The following is a 15,840-nucleotide window of genomic DNA, read 5'->3' as shown; positions in this document are numbered from 1 at the left end:
ATTAATATGAACTGAACTGATGTGAACTTTGTCATAACACTTAATTTAGAGGGCGCTGCGCTCAATGTAGATAGTAGGTTAGGTTTGATTCAGCTCCACACTTCTTCCTCGAATCTTGTTGTGGTAGCATGCTTTAATTAACTTAAATAAGCTAACCTTAGAAGTTAAAAGCAAAAAAATATGCATTGTGTAATTAATTCACGTAACACAGACGACACTGCCGCACCCATTTGATCTTTCGAAAGTGCTTCCCCACCATGCACTCATACTATTTACTCATAATATTATCACGGTCGATATACCTACCGCCTGTCTGCTTCGCTATGAATAACAGCGTGCTTCTCGAACCTACTTTCCGACATTATAGGTATTTTATTCATTTTGATTTGGCCCGATTTCCTTTCTTACGGCGTGAAAAGGTCACGACCACCAACGGAGTATAGGCTCGGATCATTTCCAAAAGTTCTTTCTTAATGACCGTGGAAATCAGTGGGGGTTTAGATAATTTAAAAAGAGTTAGCGAACATTATTAGCCCAGTTGCTAACCGCTGGCCGTTCGGTAGTTACCGGGGCGTGCCGCTAATGACCTGAAAGAAAGACTTTTTTCAAGCCTTTCGAGCTCGGACATAATGAAGTAGTATGGGACCTTGGAAAGAAATTCTTAATACGCTGTATACCTATGAATCTATTCTATTTACCATGAGTTCTGAAATGTCACACCGCCTACAGTGGCCCCGTCGGAGCCACCCTTTGCTTTAAGCATTGTGAGTTGTGAATTAAATTTTGTGAGTTGAATTGTGGTAATGTAAGGGTAATTATTAGCATATTGTGATTTGTGTTTTTTTCATTCGTTTGTTATTTTTAAAAGAAGTGGAATGTGATTGATAAGGTTAAGCATTGTGAGTTGGATTGTGGTAGTGACTAATTAGTAAGGTTAAAAATTGTGAGCTGGATTCTGGATGTAAGGTTAAAGGGATAGAATCAATGTTTTCCGACTAGTACAAGATGAGGGCAGTTTTAGGTAAAAAAATGTGTATTGTGGTAGTAATATACACATATTGGATATGTGTATATTTAGGAACAACGGAGCTTTAATTTGGTCGGGAGCATCTTCTTCTGAATTGGCTTGTAAATGTACAAGAAAAACATTTGAAAATCAAGCAATCAAGCTCAAAAATGCTCGTGTTAATTCACTAACTGCGTATTGAATAAATTCATGGTATACATTCTAAAGGGTTAAACCTCTCAGAAGTTCAGACCAAACAAGTGTGTTTGACCTATAAAACTACAGATAACGTGAAACATGAAACCTTAGATTGAAACTCGGACTATCATGTCAAGGTTAAAACCCACAAATGGGCGAAAATTAGAAATCATTATGTATTTCAAATTTCGTTTAATCGATCTGATAAATTTTGTTTTAATTGTTATACTTCAAACATTTGTTATGTTTCGAAACTTTACAAAGCAAAAGGATATAAATGCAGCCTTCGAGGAGAATACAACGAAAACCCTTGTGGTAAAATCTTTATATACACCCAATCGACTTCCAATAATCATACATTTCAGTTCCTTTCAATCTCTTTTCAATTATCGCATCCAATTGGTTACTCTGTTCCGAAGTCAATACATTCCGCCAATCACCCACAATACCCTTCCTAACTATTTCACCTGGTGGACCCACACCTTTCAAAATTATATCTTCGTCCTCTTTTGGGACCTCGGCAATTGCTTCTTCACTTTTGAATGCAAACCCTTTCCTCATAAACGTATTAGTGGTCACCTTCATGTAGTCAAAGCTAGTGTACTTCAAGATATCATTCAGTACATTTTCATCTTTGATTGATTCCTCATATTTTGGTCCCAGAAATTTTGCGATCTTTTTAATAGTGGTTTGAATATCAGCTTTCATTTTCTCATAGTACAGAAATAGAACATTGGTGTCGTTTCTCCGTTCATACCAGGAAAGAATGTGGTCAAAGTAGTCGTTATAGATTACCTGTCCTTTTATAAAAAGATTGAAAAGAACGTTAAAGTCTCCTCCTTCAAAACCATAGAGACTGGAATTTAGAAAATGGTACAATGATATCAAACAGTCCTTGGGGTTTCTAATGACGCAAATGTATTTCGCCTTGGCCGACTTTGGTACATGTTGGTAATCGAAGTGAAAGTAGTAACACCTGGGTGATTGTTGATGTATCAAAATCTCGGGACCCGTGTTCTCCAGATATGGGCACCATTTCATATACTCGTTAAATTGGGTTGGTGGTACACCATTGTTTTTAAGAAGCATCAAAATTTGTTTCACCCAATTTGTACCGCATTTTGGGAAAGAGGACAAAATTATGTCTCCAGATTCGGGTTTTAAATCCATTGCCTTGATTATCGATTCTGTCGAGAAGGCCGCAGAAATGATTACACCTCGAACTAGTTTGGTATCCGGTAACAAAACTCCACCAATTACAGGCATTTTTAATCGACTTTATACTGATTTTTGGTTGAATTTATTGTGATGACTATTAGGAAAAGGAAAAAGATACGGACCAACTTGGACTGAAGTTCAAGTTGAACTAAAATTATAAATACTTCATGGTTGAGTGCATATTATCCTAATTGAAACCAAATATTTGTTATCAACAGAAGATAACGAAATGAAAGTCTGGGCTGGTACCCCGGAAGTAATAACGAGAGGTTTATGACATCTACTTTTTCAGACGATATGGGCGATGCCAGCGCTCGCGCGACAAAAACTGACAGTACAAGATTGGAAGGATATTTGTTCCTTTAAAGTCTCGAAAAACATCCAAAAATTAAGCTCTATATACCCAAAGATGAATTTCGCGTTTTCCAAAAAGGGGGAGCTCTGTATTGTCTACTTGATAGGGGATCCAAAGACTTTAGATAGGGCTTTAAAGTTAGCAATCCACCAAAGTTCTTATTGTTTGAAGTCATATCTGTTGTCTTTGGATTCACATTAAGAAAACAAGGTGGTCAACACTAGACTCTATTTTTACCCCAACCTTTGAAAATTGGTATTGTCACCTTCGACGGCTTCTCTGATTCAAGGCACAATGGCTTTACCGACTCCGCCAACATTTCGCTGATCATCTTAAGTTTCAACCTTCCATTTAACCTCTTTGGTCAGTGGGCGTTGACAGTTATCAAAAGTATTGAAAATGTTAAAACCCTACATTCTTTTAGTGTTTATGGATTATATTCTTGTTGTGTATTGACCGCAAGGCGGCGCTCCAAGATGAACATCACGTGATAGAGTGATGTAGAGTGACAGAGCGAATGAAGAGACTAAGCTATATAGACGTTTTTCTAAGTCGTGAATTAATCATTCTCAATATCTTTGTTGTAACTCAATCAGTATTAAAGTATGTTCGTTAATTAAGTACCTGTGACTTTTACTAAACACGAAACATAACATTGGCGACGGAGTCTTTCTTTCCTTCGCGGGTCCGTTTTTTTTCCGTTTCACGCTACCGCTCGCGAGCCGAGGCTTAGGCCTTCCTACGCCGTTCTCGTTTTCCGGTAGGCCCCTCTTGTGGTTACTGTTCTGACGGTACGTGTTCCTTAGAATTGCGCAATACGATGGCAACTTTTGGCCATATAGAAGAATTTCGCCCCGATGCCTCCGTGTCTTGGCCTGAATACCAGGAACGTTTGGACTTATACTTCTCCGCGAATTCCATTACTGATGCTGCAAAGAAACGGGACATATTTTTATCGGTTTGTGGGCCTGCCCTATATTCGATAATTCGCTCTCTCCGTTCGCCGGCCCTTCCGAGTGCCGTGTCCTACACCGACTTAATCGCTACGGTCTCCGGTCATTTTGCTCCTGTCCCTAGCGAGATCCTTTCTCGTTTCAAGTTTCACAAAAGGGATCAGCTCCCTAATGAGACTGTGGCCACATTTATCGCCGACCTTCGTCGTCTATCGGAACACTGTAATTTCGGCACACACTTGGACTCTATGCTCCGGGATCGCTTGGTTTGCGGCCTCCGCGATGACGCGATTCAACGACGCCTTTTAGCTGATGCTACGCTCACCTTAACCACTGCTACTGCTCAGGCTTTAGCGGGGGAAGCCGCTACGCACAATACCCTGGAAATTCGCGGACTTCAACATCAAGCAAGTAACACGAATTATTTCAAACCTAACGAGTCCAATTCTTCCCGAAAGAAACAAGCACCCACTCGAAAGTTCACTTGTTATCGATGTGGCGATAATCACGAGGCTGACCATTGTAAATTCAAATCGGTAACTTGCGACTACTGTAGGAAAACGGGTCATATCGCTAAAGTATGCCACAGTAAAGCTCATGATATGAAGAAACCGAAGCCTAAACATAACCGCAAGTTGCATAACGTTGAAGCTACTCCAACTACCCCTGAAGTCACTGGTTCTACTTCCATTACTTCCCATGCACCTGAATATGATACACCTAGCTGTTTTCATAATATATACAGTCTATCATCTTATGAAGACCCGCCACCGTACGATCTCACAGTCAAACTAAATGGCTTAGCTCATTGTATGGAAGTCGATAGTGGCTCAATGCACTCGATTATCAGCTCTGCCACTTATGTAAAGCTTTGGCCTGTCACACCACCTGCTTTATTACCTGTAAACGATCAGCTGCTGCGCACTTGGACTCTTGAGAAGCTGGAAATTATAGGCTATACTGACGTTTCAGTATCCTATAAGTCGGTGGAAGCTAAGTTACCTCTGGTTGTCATACAAGGCAAAGGTAAATCTCTCATCGGCAGAAGTTGGTTCAAACGCCTTGGAATATCTGTTATCCAGGACCCACAACTTAACCGACTTGAGATGGTCTCTACCGAGTCAATCCTAAAAAAGTACGACCACTTATTCCAAAACAAGCTGGGTACCTTCAAGGGGCCACCTATTTCCATAAAAGTGGAGAAGAGGTGTCCGCCACGGTTTCTAAAGGCCCGCCCAGTGCCCTTCGCGTTGCGAGATCGAATTTCGGATAAACTGGATGAGATGACAAAAAAGGGTATCCTAGCCCCGGTTTCATATTCCGACTGGGCTACACCAATAGTTCCCGTAATTAAACCGGACGGAAGTATCCGGGTCTGTGGTGATTACCGTAGCACGGTTAATCAGGCTATAATTCAATTTGTTTACCCGCTACCCACGGTAACGGACATATTGACCACTGTCAATGGCGGAACAATTTTCTCAAAACTGGACCTAACGGACGCCTACTTACAACTCCCAGTCGATGAACCTACATCGCAAATGCTGACCTTGAACACTCATAAAGGGTTATTTAACGTCCTGCGACTACCTTTTGGCATCTCGGTTGCTGTGGCCATTTTCCAGAAAAGAATGGAAGAACTTTTATCTGGTATTGACGGGGTCATACCATACCTGGATGACGTGTTCGTCCAGGGAAGGGGAATGGAAGATCACAATAACCGACTCGAACAGGTTCTTCAGCGTTTCGATGGCGCGGGTATTCAGCTTCGCCGTTCGAAATGTAATTTCGCCGTAACCGAATTAGAACTATTAGGGTTCAAAGTCAATGCGAATGGTATACAGCCTACCCCGGAAAAGGTGTCCGCCATACATAACTTACCGGCACCGCACGATAAGACGACCTTGCAAGCGTTCTTGGGGTTGTTGAATTTCTACGGCTGTTTCCTAAAAAATCGAGCTGAGACCCTTGAACCGCTACACCGGCTCCTGCAAAAGGAGACGCCCTGGTCATGGACAGACAGCCATAGTAAAGCTTTCGAGGCAGCTAAAGCCCTTCTACAAGAAGATGACTTGCTCGTTCATTACGATCCAAACCTGCCGTTGACTGTTACCTGCGACGCATCCTCTTATGGAGTGGGTGCCGTTTTGGGCCATATACTTCCCACTGGCTCGGAAGCGCCGATCGCATACTATTCGCGCACCATGACACCCACGGAACGGAACTACAGTCAAGTCGACAAGGAAGCTTTGGCCATAGTGGCTGCCATAAAGAAGTTCCATCAATTCCTTTATGGTCGACACTTTCGAATCTACACTGATCACAAGCCACTATTGGGGTTGTTAACTCCCACTAAACCGCTTCCGCCCATGGTTTCACCACGGGTTATAAGATGGAGTCTCCTCTTATCGGCTTACAATTATGAACTTGTTTACCGTCCGGGAACCAAAATTGCTAATGCTGACGCTCTTAGTCGGTTGCCGGCCGCGACGCCAGACGTTGAGGTCCCGCAACTCTCCGAAGTCCTACTCTTGGAGAACGTCCCTGTCGACCGCATCGACGCGCTTACCATAGCCCGCTCGACCAAGTCCGACCCCACCTTATCTCGCGTGGCCTTGTGGTCTCTCAATGGATGGCCACCTACCGTACCAGAGGAGCGATTTCTTCCGTACTACCGTAGACGCCACGAAATAAGCGTCCATCGTGATTGCGTCCTTTGGGGTTGTCGAGTCATTGTTCCCGAGGATCTGCGGTGCGACGTTCTTACAATCTTACACGGTTCCCATCCAGGAATCGTTCGAATGAAGGGTCTAGCCCGTAGTTATGTATGGTGGCCAAATCTGGATAGAGCGATCGAAACTACCGTACAAGCGTGCAACACGTGTCAAGAAACGCGTAGGAACCCTCCGAAGGCACCAATTCACCCTTGGGAATGGACTGAAAAACCATGGTCTCGATTACACATAGACTTTGCCGGTCCCTACCAAGGCCAGACGTTCTTCTTAGTTGTGGACTCTCACTCTAAATGGCTAGAAGTTATGCCCGTGACTTCTTTGTCCGCCAAGACCACTATAGCGAAACTACGGACTCTCTTCGCTACGCATGGTTTACCAGACACCATTGCTTCAGATAACGGAACCACATTTTCTTCGGAAGAATTCCGCACGTTCCTACAATCGAACCTAATTCGACAAGTATTCGTCGCGCCATACCACCCATCGTCGAACGGACAGGCCGAACGCATGGTGGCAACTACCAAAGAGGCTCTCAAACGAATCATAAGTGGCGACTGGCAAACCAGATTAGCCCGTTTCCTATACTCACAGCACACACTTCCATGCACTACGACAGGGAAATCACCGGCCGAATTATTAATGAATCGCCGCTTAACTTCGCTATTGGATCGTCTTCACCCTGATTTAAATAAAGCTATGCGTGAGAAACAACAGGAGGTAACCTCTGCGGCACAGACCCACACAAAGATTTGGTCGTTTTCACCTAACGATCCAGTATATGTTCGCAACTATACGACCGGCCCTCGTTGGACCCCAGCTACCGTAGTAGACGCCACGGGTCCTCTCTCATATCGGGCCGCCACTATGGACGGTACCGTTATTCGACGACATGCGGACCAGATTAGACAACGGGTTGACTCAACCGCGCATGAAACGCCTTCCATGCCCCCAACTACAGCACGATCACCATCACCTTCGCAACAGGTCGACTCGCCCCGCGATACTCAACCTGCTCAATCCGACGCGTCAACTAATGCCGAATCTTCCGCGTCAACCGCCGTTACTCCTCGCCGTTCCCTACGTCCCCGGGTCCCTCCGAAATATCTTGCTGACTTCGTCCATCAATTATTGGGGGAAGGAGTGTTGTGTATTGACCGCAAGGCGGCGCTCCAAGATGAACATCACGTGATAGAGTGATGTAGAGTGACAGAGCGAATGAAGAGACTAAGCTATATAGACGTTTTTCTAAGTCGTGAATTAATCATTCTCAATATCTTTGTTGTAACTCAATCAGTATTAAAGTATGTTCGTTAATTAAGTACCTGTGACTTTTACTAAACACGAAACATAACAATTCTTATCATCTAGATAACTACGTTGTATAATCAACTTTGTTTGGATTTGTCAACAAACTAGCCTTGAAAATAAGACAGGCTTACAGATAAAAACTATTTTTTCTGAATGCCTTTATCAGCTTTTTCTAGCTTCAAAAGTGTCAAGGACCCATATAAAACTATAGTTAATTAAAATTTAAATACTTAAGTCGTCTGAGCTTCAGTGGTTCCACTGACCAAGTCAAGAGAAAACTTACTTTCCAGAACCTCTGATGAACCTGTGATTTCCCAGTTGATAAAACTCTGGTTTTCCATTAGGTGTACATGTGATATCCCAGATGATGGTCTTATGATTTCCTAGCTATTTATCAAAAATTTACAGTGACAGATGACACATTAAAAAATATTTAAAAATAATTAAACTGTATACAATGCAAATATCCTTTATTGATCTTTAAATACACCCAGTGGATTTCCAATAATCGTACATTTCAGTACCTTTCAATCTCTCCTCAATTAAAGCATCCAACTCGTTACTCTGTTCAGGAGTCAAGACATTCCGCCAATCACCTATAATTCCCTTCCTGACTAAATCACCTGGTGGGCCTCCTTTCGTAAGTGTTGATGGTATTTCAGCTCCCCCAAATATTCCCTTATCACCTTTTAATTCCGGTTTGGCTGGAAAACTCTTCTTCATGAAATTATTGGTCGCAACTTTCATATAATCGAAGCTGCTGTACTTGATGATGTCGTTCAGTACATCCTCAGATTCGATAGTTTCTTCAAAATTGGGCCCAAGGAATTTCGCGATATCTTTAATCGTGGTTTTGATATCGGCTTTCATCTTCTCGTAGTAGAGGAATAGGACATTGGAGTCGTGTCTGCGCTCATACCATGAGAGAATGTGGTCGAAGTAGTCGTTGTAAACAACATCCCCTTTAAGAAATAGCTTGAAAACGACGTTAAATTCGCCTCCTTGGAACCCAAAAAGACTGGAATTCATGAAGTGGTAAAGCGATATCAAACAATCCTTCGGGTTCCTGATGACGCAAATATACTTGGCTTCTTCGGACTTGGGTACCGAGGCGTAATCAAAGTGGCAGAAATAAGTTCTGGGTGGTTGTTGTTGAGCCAGAATTCCTGGTCCGGTGATTTCCAAGTACGGACATCCCTTCATATACTCCTGGCCGTCTGACGGTGGTACACCCTTGTTCTTAAGCAACATTAGAATTTGTTTCGTCCAGTTAGTACCGCATTTTGGGTAGGTTGCCAAAATAATGTCTCCAGGGTTTGGTTTCAAATCCAACGCTATAGTTACATTCTCCGAGGAGAAGGTTGCTGGAACTCTAATTCCTCTTACAGTTTGAATGTCGGGTAATAAAACTCCGTCAATTAAGGGCATTTTTTAACTTTGATAGAAACGGGAAATTTTTGAGATGAACTGATGTAAATGTACACCGGGTAGTAAGAAAAATATTTTTAGTTGCCAGGACTTTATAGTTGAGGTTTGTAGCGTTATCAAGCGTAAAGATTGAAGTACTTATGTCCTTATCACTAAGATAACAATGTTACATAAACACTTTCAACGTATCAGAGGCGAATTAAGTGGCGTCCTTATTTTTTACCTATGATCTTGGGGTGTGTAGTGGAGATTGGATAAGCGTAAATCAAGGTTGGCGCGATCTGGTAGAATTGGGAGAAAATGAGTTGTACAATTACTGCGTTGACGCGGAATAACGTGGCGACGCCTTGCAATTCTTGGCAGCTCAAATTAAATTAAGTAGGGGTCACGTGATTTTTTTTCAAGGAGAATGTAACATTGATAGTTCCTGACACTAACAGAAGGCGTTGTTTTGAAATAAACTCTCTTGTAATGACAATAAAATAGATATTTATTTTTAAAGCAAATTTTCTGCTCAATCTACCAATATATTTATTTTTTACAAGTGTGTTATTGAAGCTTATTTGAAACACCTTGTTCAAAACCATATATGATAAGGAAATATGGAAGATTTGTAAATTATTCCGACTTGACAACAGCTGTTAGGAATCTGAAATGTATTATTTTACAAACAATAATTCTTATAATAATCAAACAGTTACCAAAAAGGCGAAGTTTTTACTTAAACGAAAAAGTGATACATTTAAATATTCATATCATTTTTAAATACAAGAAGCCAATTTCCAATAATCATACATATCAGTTCCTTTCAATCTTTTCTCAATCAAAGCATCCAAAATGGCGTTTTGTTCTGAATTCAGGACATTCCTCCAATCACCGACGATTCCTTTCCTTACCAGTTCTACCTTATGTCCTTCCTCTTGCATTGATCTCTCAAAATCTTTATGAACATGTTTCGTAAACTCGCTGACCATTTTGTTCACTTCAACTTTCATGTAATCAAAGCTACTGTACTTAACTACGTCATTGAGTACGGTATCATCATCCATCCATTCCTTGTATTTGGGCCCAATGAAGGCCGCGATATCTTTCACCGCTTTTTTAATATCACTCTTCATTTTCTCGTAATACAGAAACAGAACGTTCGCGTCGTTTCGATGTTCGTACCAAGACAAAATGTGGTCGAAATAATCGTTGTAAATTGCTTCACCTTTGACGAATAAATCAAAAACTCCGTCGAAATCTCCGCCCAAGAAATGGTACAACGATATCAAACAGTCCTTCGGGTTTCTGATGATACATATGTATTTGGCATCGGGTGATTTGGGCACGGTAGGATAGTCAAAATGGCAAACGTAACGCCTGGGTGGTTCCTGTTTGGCCAAAATGTCCGGACCAGTAAACTCCAAGAAAGGGCAATCTAACATAAACATTTTAGGGTCTGTAACTGGTACACCTTTGTTCAAAATCAGAGTCAGGATTTGCTTGGTCCAGTTAGTGCCACACTTGGGATATGTAGCGATGATAATGTCATCAGTTTCCGGTTTCATGGCCATCGCCTTTTGTATAGATTCCTCTTGGAACCATTTTGGAAATCGAATGCCATTAATAATTTTCATTGCTGGCACCTTTTTGCCATTAATTGTAACGAATTCAAGAGCCATTTTAGAGGAAATCTTCGGAACTTCCTTACCCCGCGGATGTTTAAGATTGAACTGTTTATTCGCTACACTATCGTCCTTGACGATGATAAGATAGCTAAACCGGCTCTGAATGTGAGGATGTATTTACATTTTCTATAGATTATTAATCTGTATCAGCTCAACACAAATAATGCAACTCAAAGGGGCCAACTCGCTATGATACTTCCAAGGGTCAGATTCCCTCATTCGAATGCACTGATAACACTACGTACTTAACGCATGGAAGAAGGAACCATTTATCGCAAATACCTTTTTCCAATTGTTCTGATGTTGGGAAGAATCATGTTACAATTATCCCGCTTTGTGGTACACTTTTCTCGAAAAAAAGCAATGTATACTTCTGCTTATATTAAGAGGGTACCAATAAAGTTTTCATACCATAGCCATAACTATTATTAGTAAGCCTATAAATAGAAATAATTTTATCAAATAATATTTTATAAATATTAATACAAGTTTTTATTTTGAAACATATTCCATTGATACATTAAATTTTATTAAAAAGATTAATAATTAAAGTAATATAAATATTTTTATAAACCTGTAACTTCTGAGTGTTGAGTCCTGGTAGAGAAAATAATAAGAAAATTTCTATTGTTAACAAATTTTAATCGGTTTAGAATTTAGAAAAGTGGGCCCAAAAGGTTTTTGAAAAATCACGTGACCTTAATTTGGGAATAGAAAATGGTGAATTTGAGCACGAGATTTGATATGAAATTTTTAATGAAATGTAGCGCGTGCTTTAACGAGATTTTTTTAAACCTATACAAAATGTTCAACTTAACTTTACAATACAAGAAATGAGATACTATACCTTTTCAGCCTTTGCTAGTGCTACAAAGTTAGGTTGTTGAAAAAGTGTACCCCTTGGTCGCGAAACCTTGGGTCTAACTCGGAAAAAACTATTGACCTCGTAATGTTAAGCTCCATAGAGATTAACATTACGAGTTCGGATTGAGTATAAATAGAAAATCCCTGACGAGATTTTTTTAATTAAAACCTATTTTTGCAAAAGATTTTAATAAGATGTGGCCCGGTTTTCAAAAACAAAACTAAAATTTAAAAACTCTTGATTTTGACGTAAGTTAGGTAACCACTCGCTACCGACGTCCAACAACGCTTTGGTAGCCCCCGCCGTTTAGCTTAGGTTATCTTTGATCAGGTTAGGTTATCTTCTAACCTGATCTAAGATAACCTAAGTAAATAACTTCACATATGAACTGTTCAATCTGACAATGGCTCAGCATCCCGCTAAACTTCATAGTGAACCATCGAAAAAGAACTTCTATACTTTTAGTTGAGTGGTAGGTTCTTCCAAAAAAAAAGCAATTTAAAATAATTTAAATAACATTTATTTGAAGTTTTGAGCATTATCACGTATGAAAATTCAGCATAAAATACAAAACACTTAGCAGAATAAAAACTATGAAAAAGAAAACTTATGAACAGGTAAATCAGTTAGCAATGCAAGCCTAATTTATTCAAAATGTCTGTCCTTCGTAGGTTAAGTCATCTTAAATATGCGCATTCACTTCTAAAATTTATTGTACTCCTATGATGGACGATTCAAGCCAGGTTCGTTTTGGGCTCCTATATTGCCTGTACAGTACAATGAAATTAAAATGAATAGGTGGTAAGATGTGATAAAGGCAGCTGTCTTGATGTATGATTTGTTTGAAACCTTCACAAAGTTTAATTTTATATGACTTGAGCGCTTATTTTAGGCACAATTTAGCAGCGCCGTCTAGGGTATCGTATAAGACGAATTTAAACCTAAATAATTTAGCCGTCAAAACATCTAGTGTAAACTCAATTCGAGAAAAGAAGAAAAAAAAAAAAATTCAGATATTATGCGTAACATCTTAAGCTTATAAGATATGTTCCCTAAGTATATATACATAAGCTACATATACTTCATAATGCTAGACACTTTTTACTGACAGTTAGTTCGAGAAAGACAAGCGAGAATTTACTACACTCGGTTTTGCAGTCTATCTTCCTATTTAGGCTTAACAGCGTCTCACCAGGAGTTGCTTAACAAGAATCTGACATTTCACCTACGTCTCTTCATAACAAGCTCTCAGTAACCATTGACAAAGTTATGGAACATATATATTTTTTCTATGGAACGTTACGTTTACTATTCCTACGCCGGAGATTTCTATCGCCTGATATTTCACCCAGTGACATAGAATTTTTTTTTTATCATGGAGACTTGGAATTTAGAAACAATTAATTTTTTAAAGTTACGCTTAGTTTTGATTTTTATACAAACGTTGTACTATTGCCTAATGGTTTTACCAAATGGGAAATACGTAAACTTGACAGCATAAAATTCTGTCACCGCCTTCATTAAAAATAGATCTAATTTGCTATAGCGCAAGAATACTGAAGGGTTAGCGACACAAACTACTTGCTAATTGATAAATTTGCCTAGAAATAGCAAGTTCTCTTAAACAGATTAGAGTATAAGCTCCGGAAATAATTTAATAAGTATGGAACCACCGGAATGTATATATATCTTCAAAAACGCAAACATTTTAGACGAAGATATAACGAATTAAATTTTTTACAATAATAAACTTAAAAAATATTTATTTTTGGAAGCGAAACGTAGTTGAAATTTACATGAAAATGTAACAGTAATTTTCTACTCAAAATATTCAAGCATGTTGGTGTCATTAACCCTTGAGAAGTAAGAAATATTTGGCCCATCAGAGTTGAGTTAATGCATTATTGAGCCAAATTACTGTAATTACAATCCAATGATCTAATAGTAATCGCAGAACGTGAATGCATAGCGTATTTACCTGAGCGGGCCTGTATAAGACTCTCATCCGCCCAATTCTGAACTTGCGGTGGTAATTTCTGCCCTTGTCCTTGGCCACGCAGTATGTCGATCTCTGGACCACTGTAGAACTTTAACTGGGAATCCATCATGAAGTTTGCACGATTGATTCCTTTATGGTACAAAGACGGAGGCGATGGTAGTCGAGGTGGGACACCTGGACTTTGACCCAAAGAAAAAGTCGCGTCATACTCGGGTGCAGGCCAGAACGACTCCGGTACAGCGTTATGCCTATATGGTGGCAAGTCCTGAAACCTGAATGGCATGGTGGGTCGATGACTTCGTAATGGCAAATGAAATTCCCTCTGCGCTGCTAACGCGTTGCGTGGCTTAAAGTTACCATCAGCATCCAATAAGCTTGAAACCAAAGTACTTCTTTGTACTCCCGATATTTGGCTTGGACTAATTTCGTCCTCGGATGTGATAGAAATGCTGGACTCGGGGGAAATAGCGTCATCTGGACTTCCTTGCGTTAGTTTTACCATAACTTCCAGCCTCTTCCATTGTTGCTTTGGTGGGGTGTCCCAGTTACCTTCTGCCAAAGATGGCTGATCCCGAAATTGGTTTAATTCCATGGCCACTCGTTTGCAATATATTTATTTTCCAACTGCACCATATGAATGACTTGAAATAAATGAAATTAATTGCGATCTTTAGATTTCTTTACATATCGACTGGATACCAACGGAAGTGAATTTGAGACAAAAAAAAAAAAGTTTGTAAATAAATTAGGGTAGTCCGCATTTTTTAAGCTATTTTTGCTATAAAAACTGCCACAATTTTAAAAAATATATTGAATTTTATATTTTTCGCATACGCTTTACCATAGGTTTATAAGATACGTTCCATAAGTATGACACTTCGCTATACTAGAACTAGTTCGAGAACGACGCGAGAATTGACTACACACGGTTTTGCTGTCCATTTTCCAATTTAGTCTGTGCTAAGCCTTTGACAGAGCCTTACCAGGCGTCGCTTTATGAGAATCTATGACGTTTCACCCACTTTACTTAATGACAAGCTCTCAGTAACCAGTGACAAACTTAAAGAACATATCTTATAAACTTATGCTTTACGACAATTAAAATATATTCCTGAACAGCTGCTCAGAATGTTTCCCACACTGACAAATAATATTCCATTAAATAGCGAAGCAGAAGTTGTATTTTAACAAGCTTTTTAGTCTTTGAGTGATTTGGTACATTGCAAATATTTACCAGATAACTGCTTTTCATTATTCGCTGGTGAACCAAGGTACTTAATGACGATACAAATAAAGCTCCATCCGTTTCCTTCCCTTTGTGAATTAGGCTAAAACTTAAAAACTCACGTTCGTTAGATAAACATAGATGATGCTTAGAATATGCATTTTTTTGGCGGGAAATTTCATTCTATAGTGTTGTCCCAAATTCGTTGTTCTGTCAGGATTTAAGCCGTGCCCCGGTAATGCAGTTGTCCTGTTTTGGTCCTTTCACTACCCTTTACTTTCTGCCCCTGTTGCAAGGACTCAGGGACTGTCATCTATCCTGCCGGACGTGTATGGGTGGCGGTGACCGTGTGCGTGTGTCCTTGACCGTGTTCACAGTTTACAAATTGGAGTAAATGTATTCTAATTTCTGGACCGAGTTCACGGTTACCCTCTTAGGTCCTATCCAGTCAGTCGTCCATTCCAAATAGCCACCAATCAGCACACATTAGTCTCTAATAACATCATCTTCCGGTTTTTCTCTATCTCACATAGTCAATAATAAGTAATTTTTGGAGTCTAACAAAACCACCACCAGCATTAACTGGCCATCCGCCAGTTCCAGACAAACACCAATCTGTCATGTTGGCTTCTACTCAATTATCGTTGTTAGGGTTAATATATTCACGGCGAGGTCTAGGGTTACGAGAAACGTCTAGCCTTCCAATGACGGGGCTTCCACCAATGGGTCACGTGAATGCGCTTTTACTTTAGATATTTCACATTGTTGCTACTCTTCAAGTCTTTACTTCACATATTGTATATTCTCTTTGTATCTGCCAATATTCTTATCGAAATTTAGTCGCATACACCCACTGATAAACAAAGCGCAAAGGTTTTCA

The 15,840-nt window shown here is 40.0% G+C and overlaps 4 protein-coding genes across 5 annotated transcripts; all 4 read right to left on the bottom strand.

Moving 5' to 3' along the window:
- Positions 1 to 1,384: 1,384 nt before the first annotated feature.
- Positions 1,385 to 2,658, bottom strand: LOC149588179 (sulfotransferase ssu-1-like). The gene has a single exon (XM_089862969.1). It carries the CDS (start codon positions 2,468 to 2,470, stop codon positions 1,529 to 1,531), a length of 942 nt encoding a protein of 313 aa, XP_089719095.1. The 5' UTR covers positions 2,471 to 2,658; the 3' UTR covers positions 1,385 to 1,528.
- Positions 2,659 to 8,244: 5,586 nt separating this feature from the next.
- On the bottom strand, positions 8,245 to 9,449 carry LOC149588178 (sulfotransferase ssu-1-like). The gene has a single exon (XM_089862857.1). It carries the CDS (start codon positions 9,199 to 9,201, stop codon positions 8,254 to 8,256), a length of 948 nt encoding a protein of 315 aa, XP_089718983.1. The 5' UTR covers positions 9,202 to 9,449; the 3' UTR covers positions 8,245 to 8,253.
- Positions 9,450 to 9,898: 449 nt separating this feature from the next.
- Positions 9,899 to 10,922, bottom strand: LOC149588177 (sulfotransferase ssu-1-like). Its single transcript, XM_089862872.1, has one exon. The coding sequence runs from the start codon at positions 10,863 to 10,865 to the stop codon at positions 9,963 to 9,965; it is 903 nt and encodes a 300-aa protein (XP_089718998.1). The 5' UTR covers positions 10,866 to 10,922; the 3' UTR covers positions 9,899 to 9,962.
- Positions 10,923 to 12,239: 1,317 nt separating this feature from the next.
- LOC149588176 (uncharacterized) lies at positions 12,240 to 15,779 on the bottom strand. Of its 2 annotated transcripts, none has more exons than XM_089862977.1 (3): positions 14,970 to 15,779; positions 13,715 to 14,376; positions 12,240 to 12,503 (listed from the first exon to the last, which is right to left on the bottom strand). In XM_089862977.1, exons 2-3 carry the CDS (start codon positions 14,325 to 14,327, stop codon positions 12,457 to 12,459), a joined length of 660 nt encoding a protein of 219 aa, XP_089719103.1. In that variant the 5' UTR covers positions 14,328 to 14,376; positions 14,970 to 15,779; the 3' UTR covers positions 12,240 to 12,456. The 2 variants fall into 2 exon arrangements, with proteins under 2 accessions (XP_089719103.1, XP_089719104.1); XM_089862978.1 differs by lacking the exon at positions 12,240 to 12,503 and adding an exon at positions 13,062 to 13,653.
- Positions 15,780 to 15,840: the final 61 nt, after the last annotated feature.

Source organism: Phalangium opilio, unplaced genomic scaffold (assembly GCF_054372755.1).
Source record: "Phalangium opilio isolate 3A_F unplaced genomic scaffold, DU_Popi_V2 ptg000662l_1, whole genome shotgun sequence".
Taxonomy (NCBI): Eukaryota; Metazoa; Arthropoda; class Arachnida; order Opiliones; family Phalangiidae; genus Phalangium; species Phalangium opilio.
The sequence above is the reverse complement of the archived record's forward strand: the minus strand, read 5'-3'. Positions and strand labels throughout refer to the sequence as shown.